Consider the following 15,070-nt stretch of genomic DNA (forward strand, 5'->3'; position numbering starts at 1 on the left):
CGTCACCAAATGCTGGAATATGACAATAGATTGTTTCGCAGGAATAGCAGAATTAGAGCAGAGAAAGAAAAAATTTCATCCTGGGTGTAAAATGATTAAAAATTAGCTATGATTGATCTATAAAAGGAAAAAAATGGATGATTGTAAAATAGATGACGAAGTTTCCAAAGTATGGAGAATGAACAAAACGGGCCTCAGGACACCGAATGAACTCTTCTTCTAAACTAACGTAACCTACCTCAAATAATAAAAATTATCTTAAAAAATGGAATATTATTGACAAAATCAGGGGTTGTAGTTATTATCCACAGTTTATATACAATTTTAAGACGTCAATTCGTTGTTCTTGAGTAACTTGTTTAATATTAACAATAACTGTATGTAAGTATGCCAAAATAACCACATAGTCGTTGTAAAAAACTCACCGCATTATTAATTCACTGTTTTCAGCGAGAACGTAGAACCCATAAAAACAGTAGGATCCAAGTTTTTGACAATATCTTGAAAAAATCCCAAAATGCGTTCATAATATACACATTTTAAGAAAATACACAATTTAATCTAATGTGGTATCAATGGTTAAAATGATTGGAACAAGTTTAATATTTCCACACTATAATTATTTAATTTTCACATTATCCATGTCAAAATATCATACTCATACTCGCTCATTGCCGTGCATGAATTTTTATACTCTGTGAACGTTATTGAATACACCAGGGATGGGGAAACTACGACCCGCGGGCCATCTCCGGCCCGCAAAGCGTTGAAATCCGGCCCGCGACCAGCAAACAAAAATTAGGCAACTATTTTTGTACACCAGCAATTAGAATTTTATAAGTCCTCATCTAGGACACAATACCTAAATATAGTTTCCCACGCCCAGAAATAATGGCTATGTTTGGTACAAGCTGTTTATGCGAACAAACGTTTTCAATAATGAAAAAATTGTCTTCGTAATAGGCTTTCGGACGGATGACCACCTTTTTTCATTGTTAAAAATTTCAGCATCACAAATTTTTCGGCTTATGATGAAGTCATGAAGAAACAAAAACAGTTCCACATGTCACATGTTCCCACAAAGACCAGACCCACAATTAGTATTTCAGAAAATGTAATGCCTCAGCTTGGCCCGCCATATATTTCGTTAGCAAAAATTGGCACGCGAAGAAAAAAGTTTCCCCATCTCTAGAATACACCATAACCTAGAATTTATTATTTTTAATGCGTCTTATTGTCTCAGGTTAAGTATAAAAAATATTATTAGAACCGATGCCTAAACAATGAATATAACTCGGTTATTATATATGTATATAATTTGTTGTCGTTTTGTCTATAATAACGAATCAGTCGACCGTAACTCTCTACTACAATATTAAAAGCGAATTCAATACGTAACTCGGTGACGTAACTATTAACAATTTCCTATAGGATCGTTAAAAAAAATTATGTACTTACCTTCCAGCTGCAATATCAATACACTCCTTCCACCTAGGTTCTCTTTCCGTTTTACCCGTAATAACTGAAGTATATTCTAACTGCCGTTTCCTCAGTCTATCTGTTAAATACGATACCGAATTAGAAGCAGCTCTCCACATGACATAATTTGCTTGTACGCTGAAAGGAAATATGGAAATCAATATAAGAATTTGTAAGTTTATGAACAACATTTTCTTCAATGTCTTCTCTTGTAGATAAACTGTAATGTCATCATTTAAATTATTCTCCAAATCGCAAGATTTGATTAAGCGTAATGTGAAAAATCCAACGACTCGTTTTGCCCGACGCCAGTCGCGATTTTCGTACACTGCACATCGGATTATTAGATCTGATTGGTCAATTCCTTGTTCGCTTCCCTGCCGCATTTTATAGCGGCATTCGAACTCTATACTAATCCATGTGCTCATGAAATCAGTGCACTGGTAGTTCCAAGATGTAATAATAAGTATCGAAATCGGAATTAACATATTGGCGTGCGAAATTTAGAGATTTAGTTGAATTTTCTTTATTTTATTTAGAGGAAAAAATGAAAATTGAGAGTGTTGGGAATCTAAAATCGGAAATGTATTGATTACAAATGTAACTAAATGCTAAAGTCGTACTTTTAAAGTACAAACTTATGGAAAAATGGGTTAACTTCCCTTACATTTGAGAAACATATGATTCAAGAGATCCAACCAGTTCATGATTTTCAATTAAAATCTTGTTTATCAAGTATAAAAAACATTAGACCTGCTTTTATAAAGACAATTTATTAGTTAGGGTAAGTTATTGACTTTCAATTTTTAAATCCTTTGATTTTCCAACCTAGATTGAGGATTTAATAACGTAAAAAAATATTTATAAGTGTGGTCGTGTGTAATTATTTTACGAGTACTTTACGTACCACGAGCTATAATTGCCAATAACTTAGATAGCTCCCAGTTGAAATTAATTTTTTATTCAGTTTAGTTTAGAGCTCTAGAGGCTCTTTCAGCATATCCAGAAAATAAGTTGACAAATCACAGAAAAGAGAGTAATTTTATATTTGTTTTTATTCTTGTACTGGCCGTTGATGATTCATCATGGTTGTGATCTAAAATTTTGCTTTTATTCTCGTGACGATTGATTTAACTTTTCCATTGCGGCTTCGCAATTCTGGAATGGCTCTTACGAGATCTGATCTTATGTTTTTCTTTATGTAATTCACAAGATTTCAATAGGCGAGGAATCTGGACTACTAGATGTCCATCTCAAAACTAGAATATTGTTTTCTATCCAGTCTTCGTATTTTTTAGTGGTGACAAGTATTACCATCTTGCTGGAAATACGTTCAATATTATTTGACTGCACGAACAACTCCGCTAAAGTATCCCCAAATCGTTACAAAAGCCAGAAACTTAATTTTTATTATACGGTAATTCTTAAATACTTTTTCATTACTTCTGGTTTCGCCACTCCAAATAATGGAGTTCCATAAATTCGGGGACCATAATTTGTGTCTTTAGCCCTAGATCCCGTTGTTTATTATAAGTTAATTATATTTAGAATCAATTCCTGTGAGGGATCTCTTATTTATAAAGAAACAGCTTTACCACATGTCATTTTTAATGCAACGAATCAAAATTTCCTAACAACGTTAAATTCTATCATTTGTTCAACGAAGTCAACCTTTAATTAATTAAAGCCGTTGAACGGACTATACATTTTGAATTGTCTCCTACATCTAATTTGTTAAACCATTTTATGGAGAACTTCACATTCAAACTTTTTAAAATAGCCTCCTCGGGTTTTTGATGTTAACCGATTACTTACCGTTTGGGTGTTTTGCTGATCAACGTTTCGAATGCTTTCAAATACGATGGAACATTCACAACAACAATTTCACTGGAATCTACTCTAGTATCAGGACTTAAAAGGTTATTTATATATTCTACCCAAGGTATGCTATTAAATTTTTTTTGAAGCTGTTGAATTGTCATTGGATTGTACAGAGCTGTCATATTACGACGTTTTTCGCTTGGCAAAGAAATCTAAAACAATTCATAATTGATTTTTCTATGTAATTAATAATCATTATTTCTCTCACCTTCGCTAATTGTATTTCAAAATCTAAAGACGCTTTTAATTCTTTAGCGGCCCTTTCTCTTTCGGCACCAAAAAGTACCGCCAAGTCGACCATATAATCGTAGTATGCTTTAACAATTTTTTCGTCTAATCCTTTGATTAGAAATTCCCGTCTTAATCCGAGAGATGCTTGGTCTAACTAAAAATGTACAAGTAATTGTTGTTACTTGTCCTTTGTACTGTGATAAAGTACTTAAGTAGATGTTTATTCTGGTGATATGATAGCCTTATATCTAAGATGAAACAGTAGCATTTGCAATGAATTTTATGTACTTAGAGCAAACGTCGTAGCTGGATACACCCCCTTATACATCTAGACATCAACAGCAGTCGTTGTCTTCTTGCGGCACCTCGTACAAGCAGCTTTAACTCAGTAGAATAAAGAGTGAATATGTAGAAGATGGTGCAAATTGGACTGTTTCTCCCTCTTTATATTCCACAATTGTTCGATGTGCTAACACCGTTATCCATTATGTAGGTTTTGCCAGGACAAAACCAGTGATACGTTTTTCAACTGCAAACGCTGGAGGAATTATACAGGTAAGAGAGAAGCGACTATACCTACTCTTAATCCAATTAGCCTTTATAACAACAATGGAATGAAATTAGGAATTGTATAAGGCCATACTACATACATGCGGGAAAGAGAAGAGGTTTTGTATTGGGTGGAAATCCCAAACTGCCGACCATCATCACTAGAAGATGGTGTATATGAAACCTTCTCCCTTCTCATTAAAAAGAAATACTTGTTTTTCCACATCACGACACTATCCATGGCGGCTTTTTATCCATCTTCTGCTAGGAACACTAGTCGTGAATAGAATAACAGCAAAGACTCGAATGGGGCGATACAGTAGTAACGCAATGTATTTATTATCAGTTTGACGAGTAGTAACCCAACACGGACCCGTGAAGCCAGTTTCCTGGAAAGGAGTATCTTGACGCTAGGTTATGTGTCTTGATTAACCAGTACTTCTTCCTATGATCTTAATTGCAGTAAATATGACGGGCAATTTACCAATAGAATAAACCCAAATCTCGATAGGCTACAATGGTTATTGTTTGATGTAATATTGCTTTTCTCGAGGTCTCCAACGTACGTTGACTATGCGTCATATATTTTCATTTTAAAATACCCTCAAATATATAATCCAGCACCGGCTACCTTAATAGGGTTTCTTGGTTCAATCCCAATGAAGTCTAGTTCCGTTATGCATGCAGCAAATACTTCTTCTTCTCACATTGTAGAAAGTATACCAGGAGACAGATGGGCAAAATGGGCTAAAACTCAGAGACCGAACACACGCAGACCTGTAGGCAGACCACCAAAGAGGTGGTACGAGAGCTGGAATTCAGCTTCTCGGGAAGATCCAGGAAGAGGACCAAACTTACTTTCAGAATTGAACAGGTCCTGGTCCTATTGAAAGAGGAAGAAGGAGGAATTGTAATATGATGATACTCAAATATTTTCTAGCCCTCGTGACATCAATTTTTTCAACTTTCCACTTTTTAGACCTTTTTGTATGTTTTTATTGATAAATCAGTAAATCAAAATAGATCTAAAATTTTTCGCAATTATAGTAGTAGTATTTTTAGTATTTAAAAGATCTAGAACGAAAACCATGTCACAGAAATTGTTTTGCGATAATAATGAGATTAAGGGTTTGAACAGTTATGTGTGAATTGAATAAATTAAATTCGCCTCATAGTAATTATTGTGGATAAGGTTTTTTATCAAAATAGAAACAAAAAATACATCCAAGTACATGTTTTGAGTTTGAAAAGGTTTTTTTATTATCGCGAGATTGCGGTTTCACCTACAAACAAACAAACTACAACAAACAGTATTTCAAAAACCTAATATTTCGAAAAATTCACTGTTTTCTTACTTTCTTGGTGTATAGGATATTTATGAATATCGTAATATACAATGTGGCGTATAATTTCATCAATTTTGTGACATTCATGATTTTCTCTCGAGAGAGTAAACTTACATCAATAATTCGTCTGGTAGAATTTTTAACGTCTCCAACTACAGAGAAATCAATAAAATAATCTACTCCATAACCGATTCTGCGGAACCTGTACACCGATTCTTTCCAATCAAAATTATTTTCATTCCATGAAATACCTTCTAGGACGGGCCAACCTCCCAATTCTTTCAAAACTTGATTTATCCTCGTCATTCCTTCTTGTTCAATCAATGTTTTATTCATACACGCTTGATATAATCGTTTAGTTAGCTGTAAAAATATAAAACAAATAATTTGAAAAGTGTTTTTCGATTTTTACTGCAAATGGTGTTGGTATATTAATTAACTTGATGCTCGTTTTACAGATTCTGTTGGAAGTTTGGGAATGAGTGAAATTTTTGAGGAAATACTTGGAGTTGCTAGAGTTGCATTATAAACATGGAACTGTAACTGATCGTACCGTGCGTTTCCTTAGCAGAAACTTAGGTTAGGTTAGACTCACACTGGCCGAAAAGACGATAAATGAAGGCTTCATCAAGGGATGAATAATCAGCGATGAAACATAATTATATTCAATAGTGTATCCTCAATAATTGACGAGGAAACTGGTTAGAACAGCCGTTGTACACCGTACCACATACATCTTTCATTTCTTGCCAAAAATTGGTTGATATTCGTTTGGAAATTAGAATGTGCCCATAGTATAGACATCATTTGTTAGGATATTTTTCAAACTTCCTTGACATTAAAAAAATTGGACAATTAAGGAGATAAGACAATAAGTGATATATTAGAACAACTTCCCATACCTTGAACGGCTTAGGTTCCTCTTCTGAAATAGGTTCTTCAATCATAGTTCTCAGTTGCTCTTGAAGTTCGTCTCCTATTATAGTGAAGGAAGTAACTGATGACTTATCATCAGGAATAATAGTTTTTTTTATAAAATTTCCGCAAGTAAATTGATAGAAATCATCACACGGATCGACGTTCTCGTCCATATATTCCAAAACTCTAGACGCAGTATGGATACAACCCGGAGTTAAGCATACTTTTTCCTCTACTTGATCCGGTGAGGTGATGGTGATAATTTTACCTTGTAAAGGTTCTGCTGTATATGGTCTATCTGGAAATCATTCAAAGTTAAAAATTAATATTCATTAATACAAAGGGTCTCAAAAGAACGTTTACATTTAGTTAACTAAATGCGTGAACGCGTCGAATCTGAAGTTTCATATATTTAGTTCAGACAGCCTCAAAGGGTCGTTATGAACACTTAGGTAAATATTTTATATTAATAGGAAAGTGACCAAAGATAGGATTACCAAAATAATTTCGCTAAATGCTCTATATCTAAAAGAACATCCGTAAATACTAATTTCGCGTAAGAATTATAACTCCAGGAAGCCAGACAGGAGCTTAACATAAACCAGGCAATTGAGATCTTCTCAAAGTTAACCTTCCGTAAACCGCGTGAGGTTTAATGAATCTGAATGAACCAAGAAATCTTTGTAAATATTCGCTTAAATACTTCAAAACTATAGCGATGTTAAAAACCGCAAAGTAATAATGATTTGGTACTAATTTCGCAGACACTAAATGCTAGTCAATTTTCATAATGATCATTCATGCAGAAATCAACGCTGTGATTTTATATATGTTCAACAACTGCATTTAATGAGGAAAAATCAACAGTGGAAGAGAGTTTATTAGTACTTTAGGAATGGCTTCAATTGAATAAAATTTGAATAACCTGAAAGACAAGGAAACACTTATGGAACCACCAAAGACGGTTCCCAATAACTACAATCCGCTTGCTTTAGTCCAAGCCATTGTCCAGGTCATGTAAAAAGTCGTTAACAAGCGAATCTTGAGACATCTTTAGTCTGCTTACATCATCAGCAATCATCAATGCGGCTTCCGTAAATATAGATCAACCGGGGACCTCCTGGTCTATATCACCAAGATATGGACTGAAGCTATAGACAATCTTCTCAATAAATCAAGATCGTACGGTTTGGCATCCTCACTTATCGACTGGCTTAGTAGCTTTTTCAAAGACCGATCCATTTAGATCGCTATCGATGGCCACACCACAGAAAGGTTTGAGGTAAATGCTGGTGTTCCCCATGGATGCGTTTTGTCGCGTACTCTCTTTCTTATTTTTCATCATTCATTTTTAGTTTGTTAGACTATTATTAACAGCGTATTTTAGAAATTCTCACAAACTAATTCACCCGATTTTAAGTTCGTTGGTATTAATTTTGTACTGGGAACCTTTCAAATTCGATTGCTTTCATTATTAGATTTTATTGCTCAGAAATGGCTAACTCATGCGATGACTATTGTTGTGTACATCAACGATCTACTCGACAAATCTGCAAACCCGATCTATAGCTTCGCCGATGAAGGTACACCGATGTCAACCGCCCCAATAAACACGGCTAACACCCAAATTCGTAGGCAGCAACAGAACACCACCCTCAATACTGATCTCGAAAATATTATGGAGTGGGAAAGAATCAATACAGCAAAGACACAGGCTGCTATTTCTACAAAGAAAGCTGGCACTACAGCTTAGGATTTGGTCCTATCTGGATATAAAATATGTCGATCACCGCAAACTCGCTTGTTGGAAGCAACATATCCTATCATAGTGGCCACAAAAACTTGGAGCCCTCTTTAAGACCAAAAAGCTATAAATTCCTCAAAAGCTTCTAATATTCTACAGATTCGTCCATATTTGGAATTTGATCACACATTTGAAGCTCGGTCTCCAAGCATACCTTGAGGATGCTCGACTTAATAGAGAAGACAGCATTTCGACTTTTAGGCGATGCAGAGTTGACCAGAAACTTGGACAACTTAAAGCATAGAAGAAAGGTCTTTTTCACCGATACTACCACAGCAAATGCTCTTACGAGTTGTCCCGCCTGAAGCAGTTTTTGTAAGGCAGCCTTGGTCGTCTGCACACGTCCAGAGAAGTGCAAGCGTGTGGAATCAGCTATCAAGGAAACGTCTATTCCGAAAACTACAACCTACAAACGATGTGGAAAACCAATAGGTTTGGAACGCACTTATTTTCGTCAGGAAAAATTGTAGTAATTTAAATAATCTAATGATTTTTATACTATAATAAATATATACATCAGTAATATCCAGAAAACCTCCCATAGTGGAGGACAACACGTCTATCCACGCAGTTCAGGTTAAGAGCTTCCTGTCTTCGATAAGAGCTCGCTCTCACTCAAATGGGTAAAGAAATAAGCAAAATTGTCGCTACTGGGATGCGACAAATCAAGATCACATGCACGAATGCCACTGTATTTGCCAAAAGGTGATGTATGGGAGGACTCTGATTATAAAAAAATTGTCACAAAATTTCGAGGTATCAGAACTACAAAACTATAACCTCACACACATCCAATATATTTTTCATAAAAATACGTGAAGTTTTTCCTGTCAAATATTAATTGGCCTTCGCGCAGCCCAGATTTTACTCCTATAAATTTATATCAAACGAATCCTTAACGTATTAAACTCCGAAATACTCCACTTTTGATAATTAATAAACGACTTACAAAATATGAATTTTCTTTTGAATAGTACAGTGCAGTACCAAATATCAATAACAAGGGAATTATTTCAAACAAATTATATATTATAGCAATTTAAGTTTTTGGTGGAATGATCTACAAAAAATGCAAAGCGTATTATCGTAGTCACCTCGTCGCTAAAAAAGTAATCGGTTAATTTAAATTCAGTTAAGACATATACTGTGATTGAAATGCTTCATGCTTTGAATATTGAACACTTGTTGTCGGGTCATTAGCCACGACTGATTGAAAAAGTCACTGACCAACTTTCTAATAAGATATTTGTAAATTATTCAGAGCTGTTTTTCTCAAGGAAGTTATTGAATTCAATTTTATTAAATTGCAATGTAATAACTATTTTAAATACATAGGAATACGTCTTTTTATAGATCATCTGTAACTATGATAAAATAAATCTTTATAATAATAATAGAAAGTTATATATATAATCTTTTACTTTCCATATAATACTAGTCCATTCCATAAAACCATGTATCAAAAGCTTTTAACCCGCACACTTTTGAAGTTGTTTAATTTTCTATTTACAGGTAACGTTATCGTCGACCACAAAGTTTTTTCTATCGTCGGAAACGAAAAACAGTTAATCGTAGCAATATCTGAAGAATAAGGAGGATGAGGTGATAATTTATCTTTTGATCGCGAAAAAAATCGATGGACGTAGCTCATAACATACCAATAGCACTAGCGATCGGGAACATGTTGAATGTTCTCTGTCAATCCTCTTTTTAATTCTATCAATTATTAGTTTTGACTATTTTTTTTTACTAATTTGAGTCCGGAAATGGCACTTTACAGTATCCTTGCAATTTACAGGACTCTTGAATTCTCCCAATCTCGAAATAATAAAAAATCAATTAACATCAATAACTAAACTTTTATTCTAATTTTTGATGTTAACAGTAATTGTGCAATTACTGTTACCAGAAACATTTATTGTAGAAATTACTGGATGTACTTTTTTATTTTCAATAATGCTGGAAGATGTGTGGTTTTGGTTTAACACTTGTACAAAAGTTTCACCGCCTCGTATCATTCTTGCCATTTTATTTTTGTTTTCCACGGATTCTTCGACATATTTTTCAACCACTAATGAACTTTTCCATCTACCATGTCGTTTTAAAACATTGATATCAGTCCCAGCGTTGGCGAAGTCCTCCTGAAGCAATGTCCGTTGTACTTTTCTGGATGCTCAGGATTGAGGAATTTAGCAATTTTTTTTAGGTGCCCCGCCAACAGTGTGTATTCCAGGTCTTTAACCTACGCATTTTTCTTGTCTGGAGCCTACCAAAAGTGCTTTTAGTGGAAAATGTTTTCGCAAATTTTTATATTTTCTGAACTCATCCAAATATTGCACCGCATTGCTGTTGATCACAGTAAAAACCCGTCGAACATGCTTTTTTTGTGATTAATACGAGCCACTAACTGAGAACCAGTATCCTCTACATCGATTACTTATAAATTATAAATGTCTTCCCTTCGAGAACCTTCGGCAATGCCAATTAATGGCATAACTTTCACAAGTAAATAGTAAATAGTCTTTCAACTTCTTCCTTTGTTAGCACCTTCGACTGGTTTGGATGGTAGTCTACACTTTATTTTCTTTAACAAAGCTGTTAACGAGAAATGTTGATATTCTTATTAACCATAATAATCATTGATTTGACCATCGAGTATTTGGACCATAATGAAGAGCTCTTTCATTGGCACTTGAATTCGAATTTTTTTCGTGATAAAGTAGCTGACTAATTTCATTTTTAGTTTGTGAGACTATTATAAACAGTGTATTTCAGAAATTCTCTCAAACAACTAATTCACTCGATCTTTAGTTCGTTTTGTAGTGCTCCTGGGTAACTTTCAAATTTGATCTAATTTCATTATTAGATTTTTTCGCTCAGAAATGGCGTAGTGTGTTGACAACACTGACTATATTCCCGCCATGTTTTTAAAGTCATCTGTCAAAATTTTACATAAATATGACACAAACAATAGTACAACTATTCATAAGACTCACTCTATTGGCTAACGAACCCACATTCTTTTCCATTGTCTACCACATGAAACCTGCTTTTTTGACCGCTATTCAATCCCTCGTGTGAAGGATCCACGCTTACAATGTATTGTAAAAATTCGACATATGCGAAATGTCACATTAAGTTTGTGATCAATTGTACAAACGCTGCTTTCATCTTACGGAAAGCGATTATTAAAAACCTAAACCATGAGCTATGTAAATTGACTATCTCCTGAACTTTACACATCGTTAATGTTTCCAATTGTTGCAGATATAGAACCTCAACTAGTCGTTGAAAATTTCGACATTTTCCGTGCTAGCGCTGTCACATCGAAAGTCAGTACACCAATTTTCACCATTGAATTCGATGGTTCACAGTTGACATAGTAATTACGAAGTTTATCTTTGGTTTGAATAAAGTTTTTTCACAAAACTTATGGTTATAAGCATATGAAATTAGCTTGTTTCCATTTTCTCTGGCATTGAACACAATACTAAATGATGCAGTTTGTTCAAATTTTGGCAGGATCAGAATGACAGATACCAGTAGGCAAGATTACTGTTGCCCGTGTTTAAATTTCAAACCGTACTCGTACACTAGGATTATTCTCTGCTTTTGGAAATTTTCTCTTTTCTACCCGACGTTTTTCATTAAAAAATATTTCATAAAAAACATTGTATGACTCTCGAATCTAGTTTTTCTAAATTCAAAACGCAAATTTAGTATGTAGATTTGAGTTTACAAAATTAGAAATGGAACCAAGCCATATGGAATGGAAAATTGGAGAAAGGATAACTATAAAAGTTTCTTGAGAAAGGACAAGTATCAAAATAAAAAACAACAAAATAATTTTAGTATGTATAGAAACAAAGCATGTCACGCTCAATGGCGACAAGATTTTGAAACGTTCTACACTTGAACTGAATATCGTACGTATGAATGTTGTAACGTTGAAATGTGACAAATTTTTTAAAAAAATTAGTGACCTACTTGTCTGTTAGTATGTGAATGTTTAAAATTGCCTATTTAAAAACGATATTTAATTCAATAATTCACAAATAATAATTCAAACATTTATATACAATAATAATATGTTTCGTACCCATTAAAAGGAAAATCGGATTGGAAATTGTCATGTCATGATTTGTGAACAAAAGGTCCGGAAAGCTTAGGATGTAGTTGAAGGTGAAGATGAAAATGAAGAAAACATTCTTAATTAAATTCTATTCGTTTCTGTATATACTAGTCATGGATATGATAAATTATAATGATAAAAACGATAAAAGGAGAAAATCGTGAACTAGAGATAATTATTCTCTAGAGAAACTCACAATCGGTTAAATTGACGAATTAGTATGTGCAGCAGACGTTATAATTATAGTAGCAGGTACATTTGGAAAGAATGAAAGAAAAAGTAAGACACGTGGATAAAGAAAAGAAAAGACGTAGAAAATTGATAACAGTTTCTTTCTTAATATATGAAAGTTAAGCCAGCACAAAGTAAAATAGCAGTAGAGAAGAAACAACTAAAGAAAGTAGCAAGAAAAACGAGGATAAGAAATGTGGTAATCACTACAGAAAAGTTTAAGCAGAAACTAATAAGAAACACAACAGTTGAAAGATCTTCAAACTAGTACGAACAGCAGAATATCACAAAGCTTGATAAGAAAAGTGACAGAAGCAAAAAGACATAACAAGAAAAAAGATCCAGGAAAGCGTAGGTGGTACAAGTAGCCCAAGAAGGAGAAGAGGAAGGAAAACAACACAACAAATGGATGAAACAACAAAAGACTGGAAAGAGTGGAAAATATTGATAGAAGGAGAATGAAAACTAAAAACCAGACTATCAAGAATTCTAGAAAAAAAAAAGTTAAAAGAACTCAAGTGGATGTTAAGTATGATAGTTAAGTTAAGTATGTAGTAATTTACTTGCCCCCGTGAATAAAATAAAAAGAGGAAGCAGAAGTTATATACGATTATGAATTTAAAGAATAATTTTCCCCAGTTTTTAAAAATTTTTACCGCTCACATATTTTTCAATATTATCATTATATTCGATAAAAAATCAGTTTTTTTCAAACCAAATATGATTGTCGCCAAAAACTGAAGCGTTCAATGAAGAAGTGTATGGAAGGCGAAAAACTGCTGCTCAGTAAATCAGTTTAGAAATAAGGATTCGAATCATAAGAACCCACGTGTCGTTTATGTAGATCAATAAGTTTCTTTGTAGCCGTGACCTAAGCTTGGAGCTGAGAATACGGACGCTCAAGCGCTATGTATTCTCAGTCCATCTATATGGTGTGGAAGCATATTGCGAGCGAAGACTAGAAGCCCTCGAGATGTGTGCCTACCGGAAGTTGTTGAGAATATCCTGGCAAAACTATGTGATCAATGTAGATGTTCTGAGAAGAATGTAGAAAGACGTTTCATGAAGTTTAAAGAAGAAAATTCCAATCACATCATGAATGGTCCAAAATTGTAGGAAAAAGATATAATAGAAGGAGAATATTTAGGACCACATCTTTTAAAGTCAAAATTTCTACGATGTTAGCCAACCTACGAAATGGAGTTGGTGCAAAAAGTAAAAGAAATTAAATCTATTTTATTTGTTTCAGCTTTCAACAATTACATTTACTTAGTCATTTTGGCATGGAGAAATGGTAATTATTATTGATTGAGAGTAAGAAATGAAGAAGTTCAATCATATTCCACTAAATATCTTACTTGTAATTTCTCGATTTCGACTAACTAATACCGTGGCAAGTGCTATGACTAATGAAATTCCAACAAGAAAGGCAATGCCCGTTGATAAGGTTAGACACCTTTCCATACTTGTCCGTCTTTTCCACCATGTTGGATTTCTGAAACAAAAGAGAGGCGTTGAAAAAAAATATGTCAATCACTTCAAACATGCAATTAACTGAATCATGTTTTCGATCAACCAAACAATATTGTATGCAAATTTAAAAGTAACGTAAAAATGTATTCATTCAGTGTATTCACTCCGTAAAATAATTAATTTGTCATTACAATGATTTGAATTTAGTTTAATTTAATAAATAGAGTTTTCTAATTTATATTTATTAATTAGAATCAGTTTTTATGTTAGATTGTTACATTATGTCACTGAAGTTGTAATATTTTACCACAAATATGTGTTATGTTTTCAAAAAATTATTTTCTACTTTCTCCGTTCAACTATTGGATTTAAACTGTTGAATTTTGCATAATTTCCTCTTCAGAATTATTTTTTGATCCTACTGTACAATTTTATATCTGTGGGTTGATAGGTGCTAGAATGAATCCGACGATATGTAATATATAATTTAAAAAAAAGTATTTTTTAATGTAGTCGTAGATAAAATATTATATGGTGCTCGTGCGTGAAGTATTTTTGCGCACGAGCTGCAAACTCTTGAGCAAAAAGTATCACTTCACTCACTTGTATCATAAATAACGTAAAGTACGCACTTTAGACACACTTTCGAATGCGTAAAAGTTTACCCATTAGTGCGTAAAGAAAATAATTATTAAGGTGTTCGTAGCTAGTCGATAAAGTACGAGGATCACATGCAGGGGGATCCCTAGTTCAAGTGCGTAAAGAAAATTACTATTAAACTTCTGTATTTTGATAAAATTTTAGCTAATAGAAAAAATATTGTATGTAATTCGTGTGTAAAGGCCTTTTTTCGACTTATGTTATGTCACTGCATAATAACTATTATGCAGTGACAAATCACAACAAGCTTTAATCAAACATTTAACGTGCTGCTTCGATCCGTTTTATTATAGTAGAGTACGAAAAGATCACCCAGTCAAGTTGTTTTGAAAAATGTCTCAAATTTTTGACTAAAAAAGATTCAGA

General features: G+C 33.7%; 1 protein-coding gene across 2 annotated transcripts in view; it reads right to left on the reverse strand.

The window, feature by feature from the left end:
- LOC130441951 (neprilysin-2) overlaps nt 1-15,070 on the reverse strand; it is a 74,924-nt gene that overhangs the window by 24,862 nt on the left and 34,992 nt on the right. For both annotated transcript variants that reach the window (XM_056775873.1, XM_056775872.1), the window contains exons 2-7: nt 13,930-14,066; nt 6,389-6,702; nt 5,601-5,849; nt 3,569-3,745; nt 3,295-3,512; nt 1,459-1,617 (exon numbers count right to left, since the gene is read on the reverse strand). In XM_056775873.1, coding sequence (XP_056631851.1) covers nt 1,459-1,617; nt 3,295-3,512; nt 3,569-3,745; nt 5,601-5,849; nt 6,389-6,702; nt 13,930-14,066 — 1,254 coding nt within the window. The remainder of the gene's footprint in view (nt 1-1,458; nt 1,618-3,294; nt 3,513-3,568; nt 3,746-5,600; nt 5,850-6,388; nt 6,703-13,929; nt 14,067-15,070) is intronic.

This window comes from Diorhabda sublineata, chromosome 3, assembly GCF_026230105.1.
Source record: "Diorhabda sublineata isolate icDioSubl1.1 chromosome 3, icDioSubl1.1, whole genome shotgun sequence".
Lineage (NCBI taxonomy): Eukaryota > Metazoa > Arthropoda > Insecta > Coleoptera > Chrysomelidae > Diorhabda > Diorhabda sublineata.